The sequence below is a fragment of the Chiloscyllium plagiosum genome, unplaced genomic scaffold (genome assembly GCF_037043375.1).
Source record: "Chiloscyllium plagiosum isolate Xiang-an unplaced genomic scaffold, Cpla_swu_hap1 HiC_scaffold_3, whole genome shotgun sequence".
Lineage (NCBI taxonomy): Eukaryota > Metazoa > Chordata > Chondrichthyes > Orectolobiformes > Hemiscylliidae > Chiloscyllium > Chiloscyllium plagiosum.
Window position 1 is genome coordinate 59,905,178 of NW_028270141.1, and position 15,433 is coordinate 59,920,610.

General features: G+C 45.2%; 1 protein-coding gene across 2 annotated transcripts in view; it reads left to right on the forward strand.

Moving 5' to 3' along the window:
• ift172 (intraflagellar transport 172) overlaps positions 1–15,433 on the forward strand; it is a 291,193-nt gene that overhangs the window by 87,636 nt on the left and 188,124 nt on the right. For both annotated transcript variants that reach the window (XM_043682226.2, XM_043682236.2), the window contains one exon: positions 15,024–15,136. In XM_043682226.2, the coding sequence (XP_043538161.1) occupies positions 15,024–15,136 (113 nt within the window). The remainder of the gene's footprint in view (positions 1–15,023; positions 15,137–15,433) is intronic.

Sequence of the window (15,433 nt, forward strand, 5' to 3'; positions counted from 1 at the left end):
GATCCAGTCTATCCTTTTCCATGACTATTATAAAACTTATAGAGTTATGGATGCTGGCCCCAAAGTGCTAACCACTGACACCTCAATCACTTGCCCTGCATTATTTCCCAAGAATATGTCAAGTTTTCTATCTTGTCTAGTAGGTACATCCACACACTGAATCAGAAAAACTTCTTGTACACACATAACAAATTTCTCTCCATCTAAACTCTTAACACTATGTCTATGTTTGGAAAGTTAAAATCCCCTACCATTACCACCCTATTATCCCTACAGATAACTGAGATCTCCTTACAAATTTGTTTCTCGGTTACCCACTGACTATTCAGGGGTCTATACAAGTATTCTCTGATTATCAAACATTCGCTTTACACATTTTCGCCTACATTAGTACCTGTTTTCACAAATCTGAAGAGGATTTTCACTTATAGACAATAGATGCAGGAGTAGGCCATTCTGACTTTCAAGCCTGCACCACCATTCAATATGATCATGGCTGATCATCCTTAATCAGTATCCTGTTCTTGCCTTATCTCCATAACCCTTGATTCCACAATCCTTGAGAGCTTTATCCAACTCTTTCTTAAATGAATCCAGAGACTGGGCCTCCACTGCCCTCTGGGGCAGAGCATTCCACACAGCCACCACTCTCTGGGTGAAGAAGTTTCTCCTCATCTCTGTCCTAAATGGTCTACCCCGTATTTTTAAGCTGTGTCTTCTGGTTCGGCACTCACCCGTCAGAGGAAACATGTTTCCAGCCTCCAGAGTGTCCAATCCTTTAATAATCTTATTTGTCTCAATCAGATCCCCTCTCAGTCTTCTAAACTCGAGAAACAGTAATACCTTTGCCATATAAATCATGCACCTTTGCTTTACACCATTTTCGGCTGACGAAAGGTTTCCTGGAAACGCTCTACTTTCGGATAACGGGGGCTACTTGTAACACAATATGGTCTATCCCAGTTGCTATTATCTGGATGACATGTGGAAAACTGGAAAGACCAAAAAAGAACTCTTGAAGAACTTGGACATAGTGATTAAACATTTCTCCCAGGCGGGTGTACGCCTTCGGAGGGAAAAATATGTGACCCAGGTACCTGAAGCGACTTACTTGGGCTGCAGAGTTGACAAGACCGGGTTACACATATTGGAAGATAAAGTGAGGGCAATCAAAGGTGCCTCAGCTCCCACGTGTGTAGTGGAGCTTATGCCTTTCCTTGGTTTGCTGAATTATTATGGGAAATTCATATATAACCTGACCTCCATCTTGCTATCCTGCTATTGAAAAAGGGTCAGCCTTGGGAATCATCCTGTAGCCTAAAAGTAACCTTTAGAACATAGAACAGTACAGCACTGTACAGGCCCTTTGGCCCTTGATGTTGTCCCACATTTTATCCTACCTTAAGATCCGTCTAACCTACAGATCTTTCATTATACCAACCTCCATTTGCCTATCAAGAGTCGCTTAAATGTCCTCAATGTATCTGACTACTATCCCTGCTGGTAGTGCATTCCACGCACTCACCACTCTCTGAGTAAAAACGCTACCTCTGACATCTCCCTGAAGCCTTCTTTCAATTACCTTAAAATGATGCCCCCTCATGATAGACATTTCTGCCATGGAAAAAGTCTCTGGCTATCCACCCTATTTATGCCTCTCAACATCTTGTACACCTCTCTCAAGTCACCTCTCATTCTTTTTCGCTCCGATGAGAAAAGTCCTCGCTCCCTCAACCTTTCTTCATAAAACATGCTGTACAGTCCAGGCAGCATCCTGGTAAATCTTCTGTGCACCCTCTCTAAAGCTTGGACATTTTTCTCATAATGAGTCAACCAGAACTGAACGCAATATTCCAAGTGTGGTCTAACCAGGATTCTATAGAGCTGAAACATAACCTTGTGGCTCTTAAATGCCATTCCCTTGTGAATGAAAGCCAACTCACCATACGCCTTCTTAACACCCTATCAACATGGGTGGCAGCTTTGAGGGATCTATGGACACGGACCCCAAGATCCCTCTGTTTGTGCACACTGTTTTGATTCCAGCCTGTAGCCCTCTGTTCTGCATTCAAATTTGACCTTCCAAAGTGAATGACTTCACACTTTTCCATCTGTCACTTCTTAGCCTAGTTCTACATCCTGTCACTATCTCGCTGCAAACTAGAATAGCTCTCCACACTATCCACAACTCCACCAACCTTTGTGTCATTGGCAAACATACTAATCCACCCTTCGACTTCCTCATCCAAGTCATTTATAAAAATTTCAAATTGGTGGTATTGATATGTGATGTTGCCCCGTACAGCATTGGAGGAATGTTGGTTCACTAATAAGCTTCCCAGAGTTTGGCTGATGATGAACACAAATACGCGCAGATAGAGAAGGAAGGTTTGGTGGTCATCTTTGGTGTGAGAAAGTTCCACCAATACCTTTAGGGTCATAAATTTGTGTAAGTAATAGACTACAAACACCTGCTATGGCTACTTAAATAGGACAAAATGATGCTGCCCATAGCTTCTGGTCAAATTCAGTGGAGGGCACTTATTCTAAGTGCATACAGTTACAAGCTGGAGCATGGTCCAGGAGGCTAAGTGGCAAATGCAGATATCTTGAGCTGCCTCCCAGTGGCAAGTATACCATCTGAGATCTGTCCCCTGGAAGAGTCTGTTCTGGTTTTAAACTTTCTGGACATCTTCTTGTCATTACTGACAGTTTTCGACTGTGGACACAAAATGATCCAGTATTGGCAAAACTAAAACAGCTGGTTGTGAAAGGGGAAGCAAAAGGGCCATCACAACTAGGATTGACGTGGCAAGACCAGATCACCATAAAAGATGGCATATTAATATTGGGAGCAAGAATGATTGTCCTGAATAAAGGTTGCCACCAGATACTGGCTGAATGCCACCAGGGTCCAAAATGAGTCATAGAGTCTTGGAGATATAGAATCATACAGAACGGAAACAGACCCTTTGGTCGGATATTATTAAGCTGGAAAGGGTTTTCAGATATAGAAGGATTGAGTTATAAAGAAAGGCTGAAAAGATTTGTTCAGGGGAGCATAGGAGGTTGAGAGGCAATCTTATAGAAGTTTATAAAATAATGAGGGGCATAGATAAAGTTAATGGTAATTGTTTTTTTCCCTCTGGGAGTTTTTGAGACTCGGGGGCATAAAGTAGAGGAGCGAGACTTTAAAAAGGTATGAAGGACAATTTTTTTAATATAAAGGGTGGTTTGTGCATGGAAGAGGTGGCTGTGGATAGAATTACAATGGTTAAAATATATTTGGATAAGTACATGAATAGGAAAAGTCTGGAGGGATTTGGGCCAGGAGCAGGCAGGTGGGACAAATTTAGTGGCTGGTAAGTATAGGGAATGCTGGATGACTAAAGAACTTGAGGTTTGGTTAAGAAAAAGGAAGCATATGTAAGGTTATAGACAGGATAGATCGAGTGAATCCTTAGAAGAATGGAAAGGAAGTAGGAGTATACTTAAGAAGGAAATCAGGAGGGCAAATAGGGGACATGAAATAGCTTTGGCAATTAAGGAGAATCCAAAGAGTTTTTACAAATACATTAAGGACAAAAGGGTAACTCGGGAGAGAATAGGGCCCCTCAAAGTACAGCAAGGCGGCCTTTGTGTGGAGCTGCAGATAATGGGGGAGATACTAAACGAGTATTTTGCATCAGTATTTACTGTGGAAAAGGATATGGAAGATATAGAAAGTAGCGAAATAGATGGTGACACCTTGCATATTACAGAGGAGGAAGTACTGGATGTCTTGAAACGGTTAAAGGTGGATAAATCCCCAGGACCTGATCAGGTGTACCCGAGAACTCTGTGGGAAGCTAGAGAAGTGATTGCTGGGCCTCTTGCTGAGATATTTGTATCATCGATAGTCACAGGTGAGGTGCCGGAAGACTGGAGGTTGGCTAATGTGGTGCCACTGTTTAAGAAGGGTTGTAAGGACAAGGGACTTGGGGGATTCAGGAATGAGGAAAGTGGGGTTCCCCCAAGTCCCTCCTCCCTACCTCCCCCAAGTCCCTCCTCCCTACCTTTTATCTTGGCCTGCTTGGCACACTTTCCTCATTCCTGAAGAAGGGCTCAAACGTCGATTCTCCTGCTCCTTGGATGCTGCCTGACCTGCTGCGCTTTTCCAGCAACACATTTTCAGCTCTGATCTCCAGCATCTGCAGTCCTCACTTTCTCCTTGTAAGGACAAGCCAGGGAATTATAGGCCAGTGAGCCTGATGTCGGTGGTGATTAGATTAGATTACTGACAGTGTGGAAACAGGCACTTCGGCCCAAAAAGTCCACACCGCCCCACCGAAGCGCAACCCACCCATACCCCTATCTTTACCCCTTACTTAACACTATGGGCAATTTAGCATGGTCAATTCATCTGACCTGCACATCTTTGGACTGTGGGAGGAAACCGGAGCACCCGGAGGAAACCCACGCAGACACTGGGAGAATGTGCAAACTCCACACAGTCAGACGCCTGAGGCGGGAATTGAACCCGGGTCTCTGGCGCTGTGAGGCAGCAGTGCTAACCACTGTGCCACCGTGCCGCCCAGTGCCACCGTGCCGCCACGGTGGGCAAGTTGTTGGAGGGAATCCTGAGGGACAGGATGTACATGTATTTGGAAAGGCAATAACTGATTAGGGATAGTCACCATGTCTCTCAAATGTTTTGATAAAGTAACAAAGAGGAATGATGATGGCAGAGTGGTAGATGTGATCTATATGGACTTCAGTAAGGCGTTCGACAAGGTTCCCCATGGTAGACTAGTTAGCAAGGTCAGATCTCACGGAATAAAGGGAGAACTAGCCATTACATGGCAAATAGAATTAAGGAGAATCCAAAGGGTTTTTACAAATACATTAAGGACAAAAGGGTCAAAGGTAGAAGACAGAGGGTGGTGATGGAGGGTTGTTTGTCAGACTGGTGGCCTGTGACCAGTGAAGTGCCACAAGGATCGGTGCTGGGTCCTCTACTTTTTGTCATTTACATAAATGATTTGGATGCGAGCATAAGAAGTACAGTTAGTAAGTTTGCAGATGACACCAAAATTGGAGGTGTAGTGGACAGCAAAGAGGGTTACCTCAGATTACAACAAGGTCTTGATCAGATTGACCAATGGGCCGAGAAGTGGCAGATGGAGTTGAATTTAGATAAATGCGAGGTGCTGCATTTTGTCCAACCAGAGGGGAGGCCATATTGGATTTGGTACTCGGTAATGAACCGGGACAAGTGGTGGGCTTGTTAGTGGGTGAACATTTTGGTGATGGTGACCACAATTCAGTGACTTTCACCTTGGTTATGGAGAGAGATAGGTGCGCACAACAAGGTAGATTTTATAATTGGGGGAAGGGAAATTACGATGCTGTAAGGCAGGATTTGAGGAGCATACGTTGGGAGCATAGGCTGTCAGGGAAGGATGTGGTGGAAATGTGGAACTTTTTCAAAGAGCAGATACGACGTGTCCATGATATGTATGTACCTATCAGGCAGGAAAGAAATGGTCGTGTGAGGGAGCCTTGGTTGATGAGAGAGGTTGAATGTCTGGTAAAGAGGAAGAAGGAGGCTTACATAAGGTTGAGGAAACAGGATTCAGACAGAGCAGTGGAGGGATACAGGATAGCCAGAAGGGACCTGAAGAAAGGGATTAGGAGAGCTAAGAGAGGGCATGAAAAATCGTTGGCGGATAGGATCAAGGATAACCCCAAGGCATTTTATGCGTATGTGAGAAACCTGAGAATGACGAGAACGAGGGTAGGTCCGATCAAGGACAGTAGTGGGAGACTGTGTATTGAGTCGGAAGAGATAGGAGAGGTCTTGAACAAGTACTTCTCTTCAGTATTTACGAACGAGAGGGACCGTATTGTAGAAGAGGAGAGTGTGAAATGGACTGGTAAGCTAGAAGAGATACCTGTTAGGAAGGAAGATGTGTTGGACATTTTGAACAACTTGAGGATAGACAAGTCCCCCGGGCCTGACGGGATATATCCTAGGATTATGTGGGAAGCAAGAGAGGAAATTGCAGTACCGTTGGCAATGATCTTCTCGTCTTCACTGGCAACGGGGGTGGTACCAGGGGACTGGAGAGTAGCGAATGTTGTGCCCCTGTTCAAAAAAGGGAATAGGGATAACCCCGGGAATTACAGGCCTGTTAGTCTTACTTCTGTGGTAGGCAAAGTAATGGAAAGGGTACTGAGGGATAGGATTTATGAGTATCTGGAAAGACACTGCTTGATTAGGGACAGCCAGCACGGATTTGTGAAGGGTAGGTCTTGCCTTACAAGTCTTATTAAATTCTTCGAGGAGGTGACCAAGCATGTGGATGAGGGAAGAGCAGTGGATGTAGTGTACATGGATTTTAGTAAGGCATTTGATAAGGTTCCCCATGGTAGGCTTATGCAGAAAGTCAGGAGGCATGGGATAGAGGGAAATTTGGCCAATTGGATAGAAAACTGGCTAACCGGTCGAAGGCAGAGAGTGGTGGTAGATGGTAAATATTCAGCCTGGAGCCCAGTTACAAGTGGAGTTCCGCAGGGATCAGTTCTGGGTCCTCTGCTGTTTGTAATTTTTATTAATGACTTAGATGAGGGAGTCGAAGGGTGGGTCAGTAAATTTGCAGATGATACGAAGATAGGTGGAGTTGTGGACAGTGAGGAGGGCTGTTGTCGGCTGCAGAGGGACTTAGATATGATGCAGAGCTGGGCTGAGGAGTGGCAGATGGAGTTCAACCCTGCCAAGTGTGAGGTTGTCCATTTTGGAAGAACAAATAAGAATGCGGAATACAGGGTTAATGGTAGGGTTCTTAGTCAGGTGGAGGAACAGAGGGATCTTGGGGTCTATGTACATAGATCTTTGAAGGTTGCCACTCAGGTGGATAGAGTTTGTAAGAAGGCCTATGGAGTATTATCGTTCATTAGCAGAGGGATTGAATTCAAGAGTCGTGAAGTGATGTTGCAGCTGTACAGGACTTTGGTTAGGCCACAGTTGGAGTACTGTGTGCAGTTCTGGTCGCCTCACTTTAGGAAAGATGTGGAAGCTTTGGAGAGGGTGCAGAGAAGATTTACCAGGATGTTGCCTGGAATGGAGAGGAAGTCGTACGAGGATAGGTTGAGAGTTCTCGGCCTTTTCTTGTTGGAACGGCGAAGGATGAGGGGTGACTTGATAGAGGTTTATAAGATGATCAGAGGAATAGATAGAGTAGACAGTCAGAAACTTTTTCCCCGGGTACAACAGAGTGTTACAAGGGGACATAAATTTAAGGTGAAGGGTGGAAGGTATAGGGGAGATGTCAGGGGTGGGTTCTTTACCCAGAGAGTGGTGGGGGCATGGAATGCGCTGCCCGTGGGAGTGGTAGAGTCGGAATCATTGGCGACCTTTAAGCGGCATTTGGATAGGTACATGGATGGGTACTTAATCTAGGTTAGAAGTTCGGCACAACATCGTGGGCCGAAGGGCCTGTTCTGTGCTGTATTGTTCTATGTTCTATGTTCTATTTTGGGAAAGCAAATCTTGGCAGGACTTATACACTTAATGGTAAGGTCCTCTGGAGTTGCTGAATAAAGAGACCTTGGAGTGCAGGTTCATAGCTCCTTGAAAGTGGAGTTGCAGGTAGATAGGATAGTGAAGAAGGTGTTTGGTATGCTTTCTTTTATTGGTTAGAATATTGAGTACAGGGGTTGGGAGGTCAGGTTGCGGCTGTACAGGACATGGTTAGACCACTGTTGGAATATTGTATGCAATTCTGGTTTCCTTCCTATCGGAAAGATGTTGTAAAACTTGAAAGGTTCAGAAAAGATTTACAAGGATGTTGCCAGGGTTGGAGGATCTGAGCTATGGGGAGAAGCTGAACAGGCTGGGGCTGATTTCTCTGGAGCGTCGGAGGCTGAGGAGGTGACCTTGTAGAGGTTTACAAAATTATGAGGGGCATGAATAGGAAAATAGATAAAGTCTTTTCCCTGGTGTGGGGGAGTCCAGAACTAGAGGGCAAAGGTTTAGGTTGAAAGGAGAAAGATATAAAAGAGTCCTAAGGGGCAACGTTTTCACGCAGAAGGTGGAATGAGCTGCCAGAGGAAGTAGTGGAGGCTGGTACAATTGCAACATGTTAAAAGCATTTGGATGGGTATATGAATAGGAAGGGTTTGGAGGGATATGGGCCAGGTGCTGGCAGGTGAGACTAGATTGGGATGGGGTAGCGGACGGGTTGGACCGAAGGGTTATTTCCATGCAGTACATCTCTATGATTCTATGAATTATGTTCTGTTTGGCAAAACGTTATGTCTTTAGGATTTGATGCTGACATAGCTGCATTGGTGGGGCAGTGCCCAGAGTGCCAACAAGGACATAAATTACTGCCAGCAGCGGCCTCACATTTGTGGGAATGGCGGAGTAAACCTGGGCGTGTTTACACATTGACTTTACCAGTCATCTCAAGGGTTCAATATTTGTGGTCATTGCGGATACCCATTCAAAGTGGTTGGACATGCATAGACTTGATTTGACAAACTCTGGAATGACAGTTGAAAAGCTGCGAGCATTATTCACGATACATAAATTCCTAGAAGTATTGCTCATGGACGATGGGATGTCTTTTACCTGCATAGATTTCAAGCCTTTCCAAAAGTCATGTTTGGACAGCTCCATATACCATCCATTGTCTAATGGTCAGGTAGAAAGAGCAGTCCAAACCTTGAAAGAAGGTTAAGAAAATAGCCCCCAGCTTCACTCAATACCAAACTGTCCTGGTTTCTCTTTGAAGATAAAACCACTCCTTACGCAACTTCAGGGATAGCTCGAGCAGAGTTGCTGAAATGGAGAAGACTCCACACCAGACCAGGTTGAACCTGATATTCTGGGACCTGTGGGGGGGGTTAAATGGCAGCACGAATTCCAAAGCTGGACACAAGACTCCACTAATCGAGAGAGAGTTTATTACAGGGGACGAAGCTTGATGTCCAACCGCAGAAATGGCCCTTCATTGGTACGAAGTGAGGTCAGTGCAAGGCCTGGTCCCATGAGATACAAAGTTTGGGCAGGAGAGGCGATCTTGAACAAACATCTGGATCACCTGAAAGCTGCAAGCTTGAAAATGGCTGTACCAAAACATTTGTGGCCCTTCAGAACAGCCAGAAAGACTGTCAGAAACTGCAGGTTTTCCTCCTCTATCTAACGTTGAGAAAATCTCAGAATTTGAGGTGGATTCAGCATCAATATTGTTATCACCTGAATAAGAGCAAGAAACTCACCGGAGACGCTCAGACGCAAGAGACGGGTTATGATCTAGTATACACCGACTGTGTCTGAGTCAGGAACAGAGGAACTGGAGCTGGGACAAAAACATCCAAGGAGAAGCTTTAAGAAAAAGAATGGCCCTTCATGCCTGGACTTGGGGGAGAGGGAAGTAGTAATTGGAATGAGGGCCAGATGGATCCCATTGACTATCAGATACTTGATTCGGGTGATAAATCTGGCCAAACACGGAGCTGTGGTTGACAGATATAAACAGGAGATTTCACTGGCCACTTGGGTGTTTCCTTTCTTCCTGGTGGTGGAAACTAAATAAAGAATCGTACACCTTGTGTCTTTCACTGTGTCTCTCACCTGCACACACACAACCTGGGTGCTGGGGAAAAAAATAAGCAGTACCGCAGTTAGGCGGTAGTGTGGGGAATTTAGATTTAAAAAAAGGAGTGCCCGAGGTTCTGTTCACTTTGTGAGCTGGCTCTAAAAGAGGATAAAAAATAAATAAACGGGATTCAGAAAGTCTCTATATTCTATAGACTGACTCTGAGCTGGCTGGTCTGAACACTTGTACAGTTCACATGTAAATAAAGGGTAACGTGGTCCAGAATACCATCCAACTGCAGTTATTTCAAAATAGGACCAAAATAAGTTTCTAACTACAAGTTTGAAAAACGAGGTTTGCAGTGATATTTATAACTTCAAAGACTTTTGAAGACCATTTTTCTTAGAAGTATTATTTTGTGTCACTAGCAGGTTATAAATCTTTGCTTGGTATTGACACCAAAAGTGCTTTTATTTTTATTTATTCATGGAATGAGGGTATCTCTGGCTGGAATAGCATTTATTGCCCATTCCGAATTGCCCAGAGGGCTGTTAAGAATCAACCACATTGCTGTGGGTTTGGAGTCACCTGCAGTCCAGACCAGGTAAGAATGGTAGTTCCCTTCATTAAAGGACATTTGTTAACCAGACGGGTCGTTACAATAATTGATAGAGGAATCATGGTCATTATTAGACTCTTAATTCCTGGTTTATATTGAATTCAAATGGCACTTTCTGCCATAGTGAGATTCAAACCCAGAAAATTGCCCAGCGATACTATGACTAGGCCATTACCACCTCTTAAACTTGCAATAATAAGTAGGGAAGAACATTTTTACGAATAAATCAACAAAGTGACAGATTCAAAATATTAACCTGGCTCAGTTATAATAAATATTATTATTCAAAATATGTTTGTGCATTCTCCCTGTGCCTGTGTGTTTTCCTACCAGAGTCCAGAGATGTGCAGGTCAGGTGGATTGGCCATGCTAAATTGCCCATTGTGTCCAGGAATATGCAGGCTAAGTGGATTAGCCATAGAAATGCAGGGGTATAGGGATGGCTTTAGTGGGATGCTGTTTGGAGGGACAGTGTGCACTTGATGGGCGAACGACCTGCTTCCATAATGTAGGAATTCTCTTATAGTACTAAATTTGGTAAGTTTACAAAAACTTTAATTTTATGATGGGGCATTTCAACTTCATGAGTCACTTCATTTTTTGAATTATAAATTGCATGGTGGTGAAAGTTATCAACAGAAAGAATAATACTTCTGTCTAATGGAATATTGATATTGTCATATTTGTAGTCGGATAGAAATAAAGTTACCTGATCGAAACAGGTGACACAACTGGTCCATACTGGTGTTCATCCACGATAGCATCATATTGTGGCTGCAGGCATCTTATGTGTCATCTCCCCCAACAGCCAGGATGAGTTATGAACATGAAAACAGTCCCTTCAGTCCAGCATGTCCATGCAACTTGATATCGTAAATTATTTGAGTCCAATTTGCCAGCATTTGGCCCATATTGCTCTATACCCTTCCTATTCATGTAATCATCTAAATGCCTTTTACTTCTTGTAATTGTACCAGCCAGTGCCACATCCGTTAGGAGCTCATTCCATACATGCACCACCCTCTGCATGAGTAAGTTCCATGGGTGCCTTTTAAATCATTCCTGTCTCACTTTAAACATATGCCCTGTGGTTTTAGACTCCCCTACTCTGGGGAAAAGATCTTGGCCATTATCCCGATCCATATCTCTCATGATTTTATAAATTTATATAAGATGTAGGGTAATTCATAATATTTATCACTGAGTAGATCCCCTAATGTGACTCTCATATCTGCAATAAAATAGTTCTTGTGTCAAATGTTAAAGTGCATGAGGTAATAGAACTGTTCACTGTATCACAGTCAGTGTATTGCTAATGCTGGTCCATGCTCTTCACACATATGCATTGTGTTTTCAATATAAGCTGCTGGCACATGCACCATCTCTGACATTGATGCAGCACTGTTCTAAACATCAGCTTATAACTCTGCCATTTCATATTGACACTTCACTGTTTACTATGCTTTTGCCTTGCCTTCTGTGGTAAAGTAATCCACAAGCTGCCTGCCTTTCCTTCTGCCCTACAACGCTATTCCAATACAAAAGCTAGTGTTTGATCTTGTCTCCAAAAATGTTATCTGTGAAACTATAGCTGGAGTGTTATCATTCTCCATTTGAGAAGAACAAGGCCAAGAACACAGCCTACCTTGGTCTGCAAGGATGTCAACTGCAAATGTGCAAGTTTGATTTGTTTTATTATTGTCACATACACTGAGATACAGTGAAGGATATTGTTTTGCATGCTATCCAGGCAAATCATATTTTACATAAGTATATCAGAGGTAATAGAACAGAATGTCGAATATAGTGTTATAGCTACAGAGAAGGTGCAGAGAAAGATCAACTTTAATATATGTAAGTTACAGTGGAAGTGAAGTCAGGGACCGTCCAGATATCTCAGGAGAGGAAGCCAAAGCTAAATACTCACTCTAACTGGTAAAGTTAGAGCAAAGTTGACAGGCACACACTTAGACTGCAGTTGAGTTTCTGAAGTGTCAAGTATCTCTATTGAGGAGAAGGTAATTGGGGAACGTCAGTTAATTTTAGCAAGTTGTATAATTAATATGTTGCAAATGCAACAATAGAGGCTTCTCACCACCTAAGAAAGGAGGATTTAATTGCAGAAGTTGATTTCAACAGCAGGAATATGATTTTTAACTCGAGCTCAATTAAGTTATCACATTTCCTATAATTCTAAGCAGAGAAAATGAGGTCTGCAGATGCTGGAGATCAGAGATGGAAATGTGTTGCTGGAAAAGCGCAGCAGGTCAGGCAGCATCTAGGGAACAGGAGAATCGACGTTTCGGGCATTAGCCCTTCTTCAGGAATGAGGAAAGTTTGTCCAGCAGGCTAAGATAAAAGATGTGTCGGAAATGTGATAGGTGGAAAAAGGTCAAGGTGAGGGTGATAGGACAGATTGGGGTGGGGGCGGAGAGGTCGGGAAGAAGATTGCAGGTTAGGAAGGCGGTGCTGAATTTGATGGATTTGACTGAGACAGGCTGGGGGGAGGGGAAATGAGGAAACTGGTGAAATCCGAGTTCATCCCTTGTGGTTGGAGGGTTCCTAGCCGGAAGATGAGGCGTTCTTCCTCCAACCGTCGTTTCGCTGTGGTCTGACGATGGAGGAGTCCAAAGACCTGCATATCCTTGGTGGAGTGGGAGGGGGAATTGAAATGTTGAGCTACAGGGTGGTTGGGTTGGTTGGTCCGGGTGTCCCAGAGGTGTTCTCTGAAACGCTCCGCAAGTAGGTGGCCAGTCTCCCCAATATAGAGGAGGCCACATCGGGTACAGAGGATGCAATAGATGATATGTGTGGAGGTACAGGTGAATCTGTGGCGGATATGGAAGTTTCCTTTGGGGCCTTGGAGGGAGGTGAGAGGGGAGGTGTGGGCGCAAGTCTTGCACCTCCTGCGGTTGCAGGGGAAGGTGCCGGGAGTGGAGGTTGGGTTGGTGGGGGGTGTGGATCTGACGAGGGAGTCACGGAGGGAGTGGTCTTTACGGAATGCTGATAGGGGAGGGGAGGGAAATATATCCTTGGTGGTGGGGTCCGTTTGGAGGTGGCGGAAATGACGGCGGATGATGCGCTGTACATGGAGGTTAGTGGGGTGGTAGGTGAGGACCAGTGGGGTTCTGTCTTGGTGGCGGTTGGAGGGGTGGGGTTCAAGGGCGGAGGATCGGAAAGTGGAAGAGATGCGGTGGAGGGCATCGTCGATCACGTCGGGGGGAAATTGCGGTCCTTGAAGAAGGAGGCCATCTGGGATGTGCGTTTTTGGAACTGGTCCTCCTGGGAGCAGATGCGGCGGAGTCGAAGGAATTGGGAGAATGGGATGGCGTTTTTGCAGGGGGCAGGATGGGAGGAGGTGTAGTCCAGGTAGCTGTGGGAGTCGGTCGGTTTGTAGTAGATGTCCGTGTTGTCGGTCGGTTTGTAGTAGATGTCCGTGTTGTCGGTCGGTTTGTAGTAGATGTCCGTGTCATCTACTACAAACCGACCGACTCCCACAGCTACCTGGACTACACCTCCTCCCATCCTGCCCCCTGCAAAAACGCCATCCCATTCTCCCAATTCCTTCGACTCCGCCGCATCTGCTCCCAGGAGGACCAGTTCCAAAAACGCACATCCCAGATGGCCTCCTTCTTCAAGGACCGCAATTTCCCCCCCGACGTGATCGACGATGCCCTCCACCGCATCTCTTCCACTTTCCGATCCTCCGCCCTTGAACCCCACCCCTCCAACCGCCACCAAGACAGAACCCCACTGGTCCTCACCTACCACCCCACTAACCTCCATGTACAGCGCATCATCCGCCGTCATTTCCGCCACCTCCAAACGGACCCCACCACCAAGGATATATTTCCCTCCCCTCCCCTATCAGCATTCCGTAAAGACCACTCCCTCCGTGACTCCCTCGTCAGATCCACACCCCCCACCAACCCAACCTCCACTCCCGGCACCTTCCCCTGCAACCGCAGGAGGTGCAAGACTTGCGCCCACACCTCCCCTCTCACCTCCCTCCAAGGCCCCAAAGGAAACTTCCATATCCGCCACAGATTCACCTGTACCTCCACACATATCATCTATTGCATCCTCTGTACCCGATGTGGCCTCCTCTATATTGGAGAGACAGGCCGCCTACTTGCGGAGCGTTTCAGAGAACACCTCTGGGACACCCGGACCAACCAACCCAACCACCCTGTAGCTCAACATTTCAATTCCCCCTCCCACTCCACCAAGGATATGCAGGTCTTTGGACTCCTCCATCGTCAGACCACAGCGAAACGACGGTTGGAGGAAGAACGCCTCATCTTCCGGCTAGGAACCCTCCAACCACAAGGGATGAACTCGGATTTCACCAGTTTCCTCATTTCCCCTCCCCCCAGCCTGTCTCAGTCAAATCCATCAAATTCAGCACCGCCTTCCTAACCTGCAATCTTCTTCCCGACCTCTCCGCCCCCACCCCAATCTGTCCTATCACCCTCACCTTGACCTTTTTCCACCTATCACATTTCCGACGCCCCTCCCCCAAGTCCCTCCTCCCTATCTTTTATCTTAGCCTGCTGGACAAACTTTCCTCATTCCTGAAGAAGGGCAAATGCCTGAAACGTTGATTCTCCTGTTCCCTCGATGCTGCCTGACCTGCTGCGCTTTTCCAGCAACACATTTCCATCTATAATTCTAAGCAACCTGGAGTGGAAAATTGCACCCAGAGTTTCAATTGTTGGAAATCCATTTGGAAGAAAATTTCACATAAGGAAGTAATCTGATGCTGAAATAACTTGATGTAAACGTTATAAAATAAGTTCATAATTTTATTTTCTTTCTAGTGGATCTGTTGACTGGTTATAATTTGGCTGCGATAAGTCACGACACAAAAATTGACTGGTTAGAATTGAATGAAACTGGACGCAAGTTGCTTTTCAGGGACAAAAAACTTGGTGTAAGTTCTCACAATTTTACCTTAGAATATACAAAAGGGATATTATCTGTAAATTTAAAATATTTATATAGCAGGCGCTTTGGCAGGTTCTATATTGTTGTAAATTACAGCTGCTATGAGTAAAGACTTGTGCATTGCCATGTTTTGGCTGATTCTATAGATTAGATTCCCTACAGTGTGGAAACAGGCCCTTTGGCCCAACAAGTCCACAATGACCCTCCGAACAGCAAACCACTCAGACCCATTCCCCTACATTTACCCCTTCACCTAACACTACGGGCAATTTAGCATGGCCAA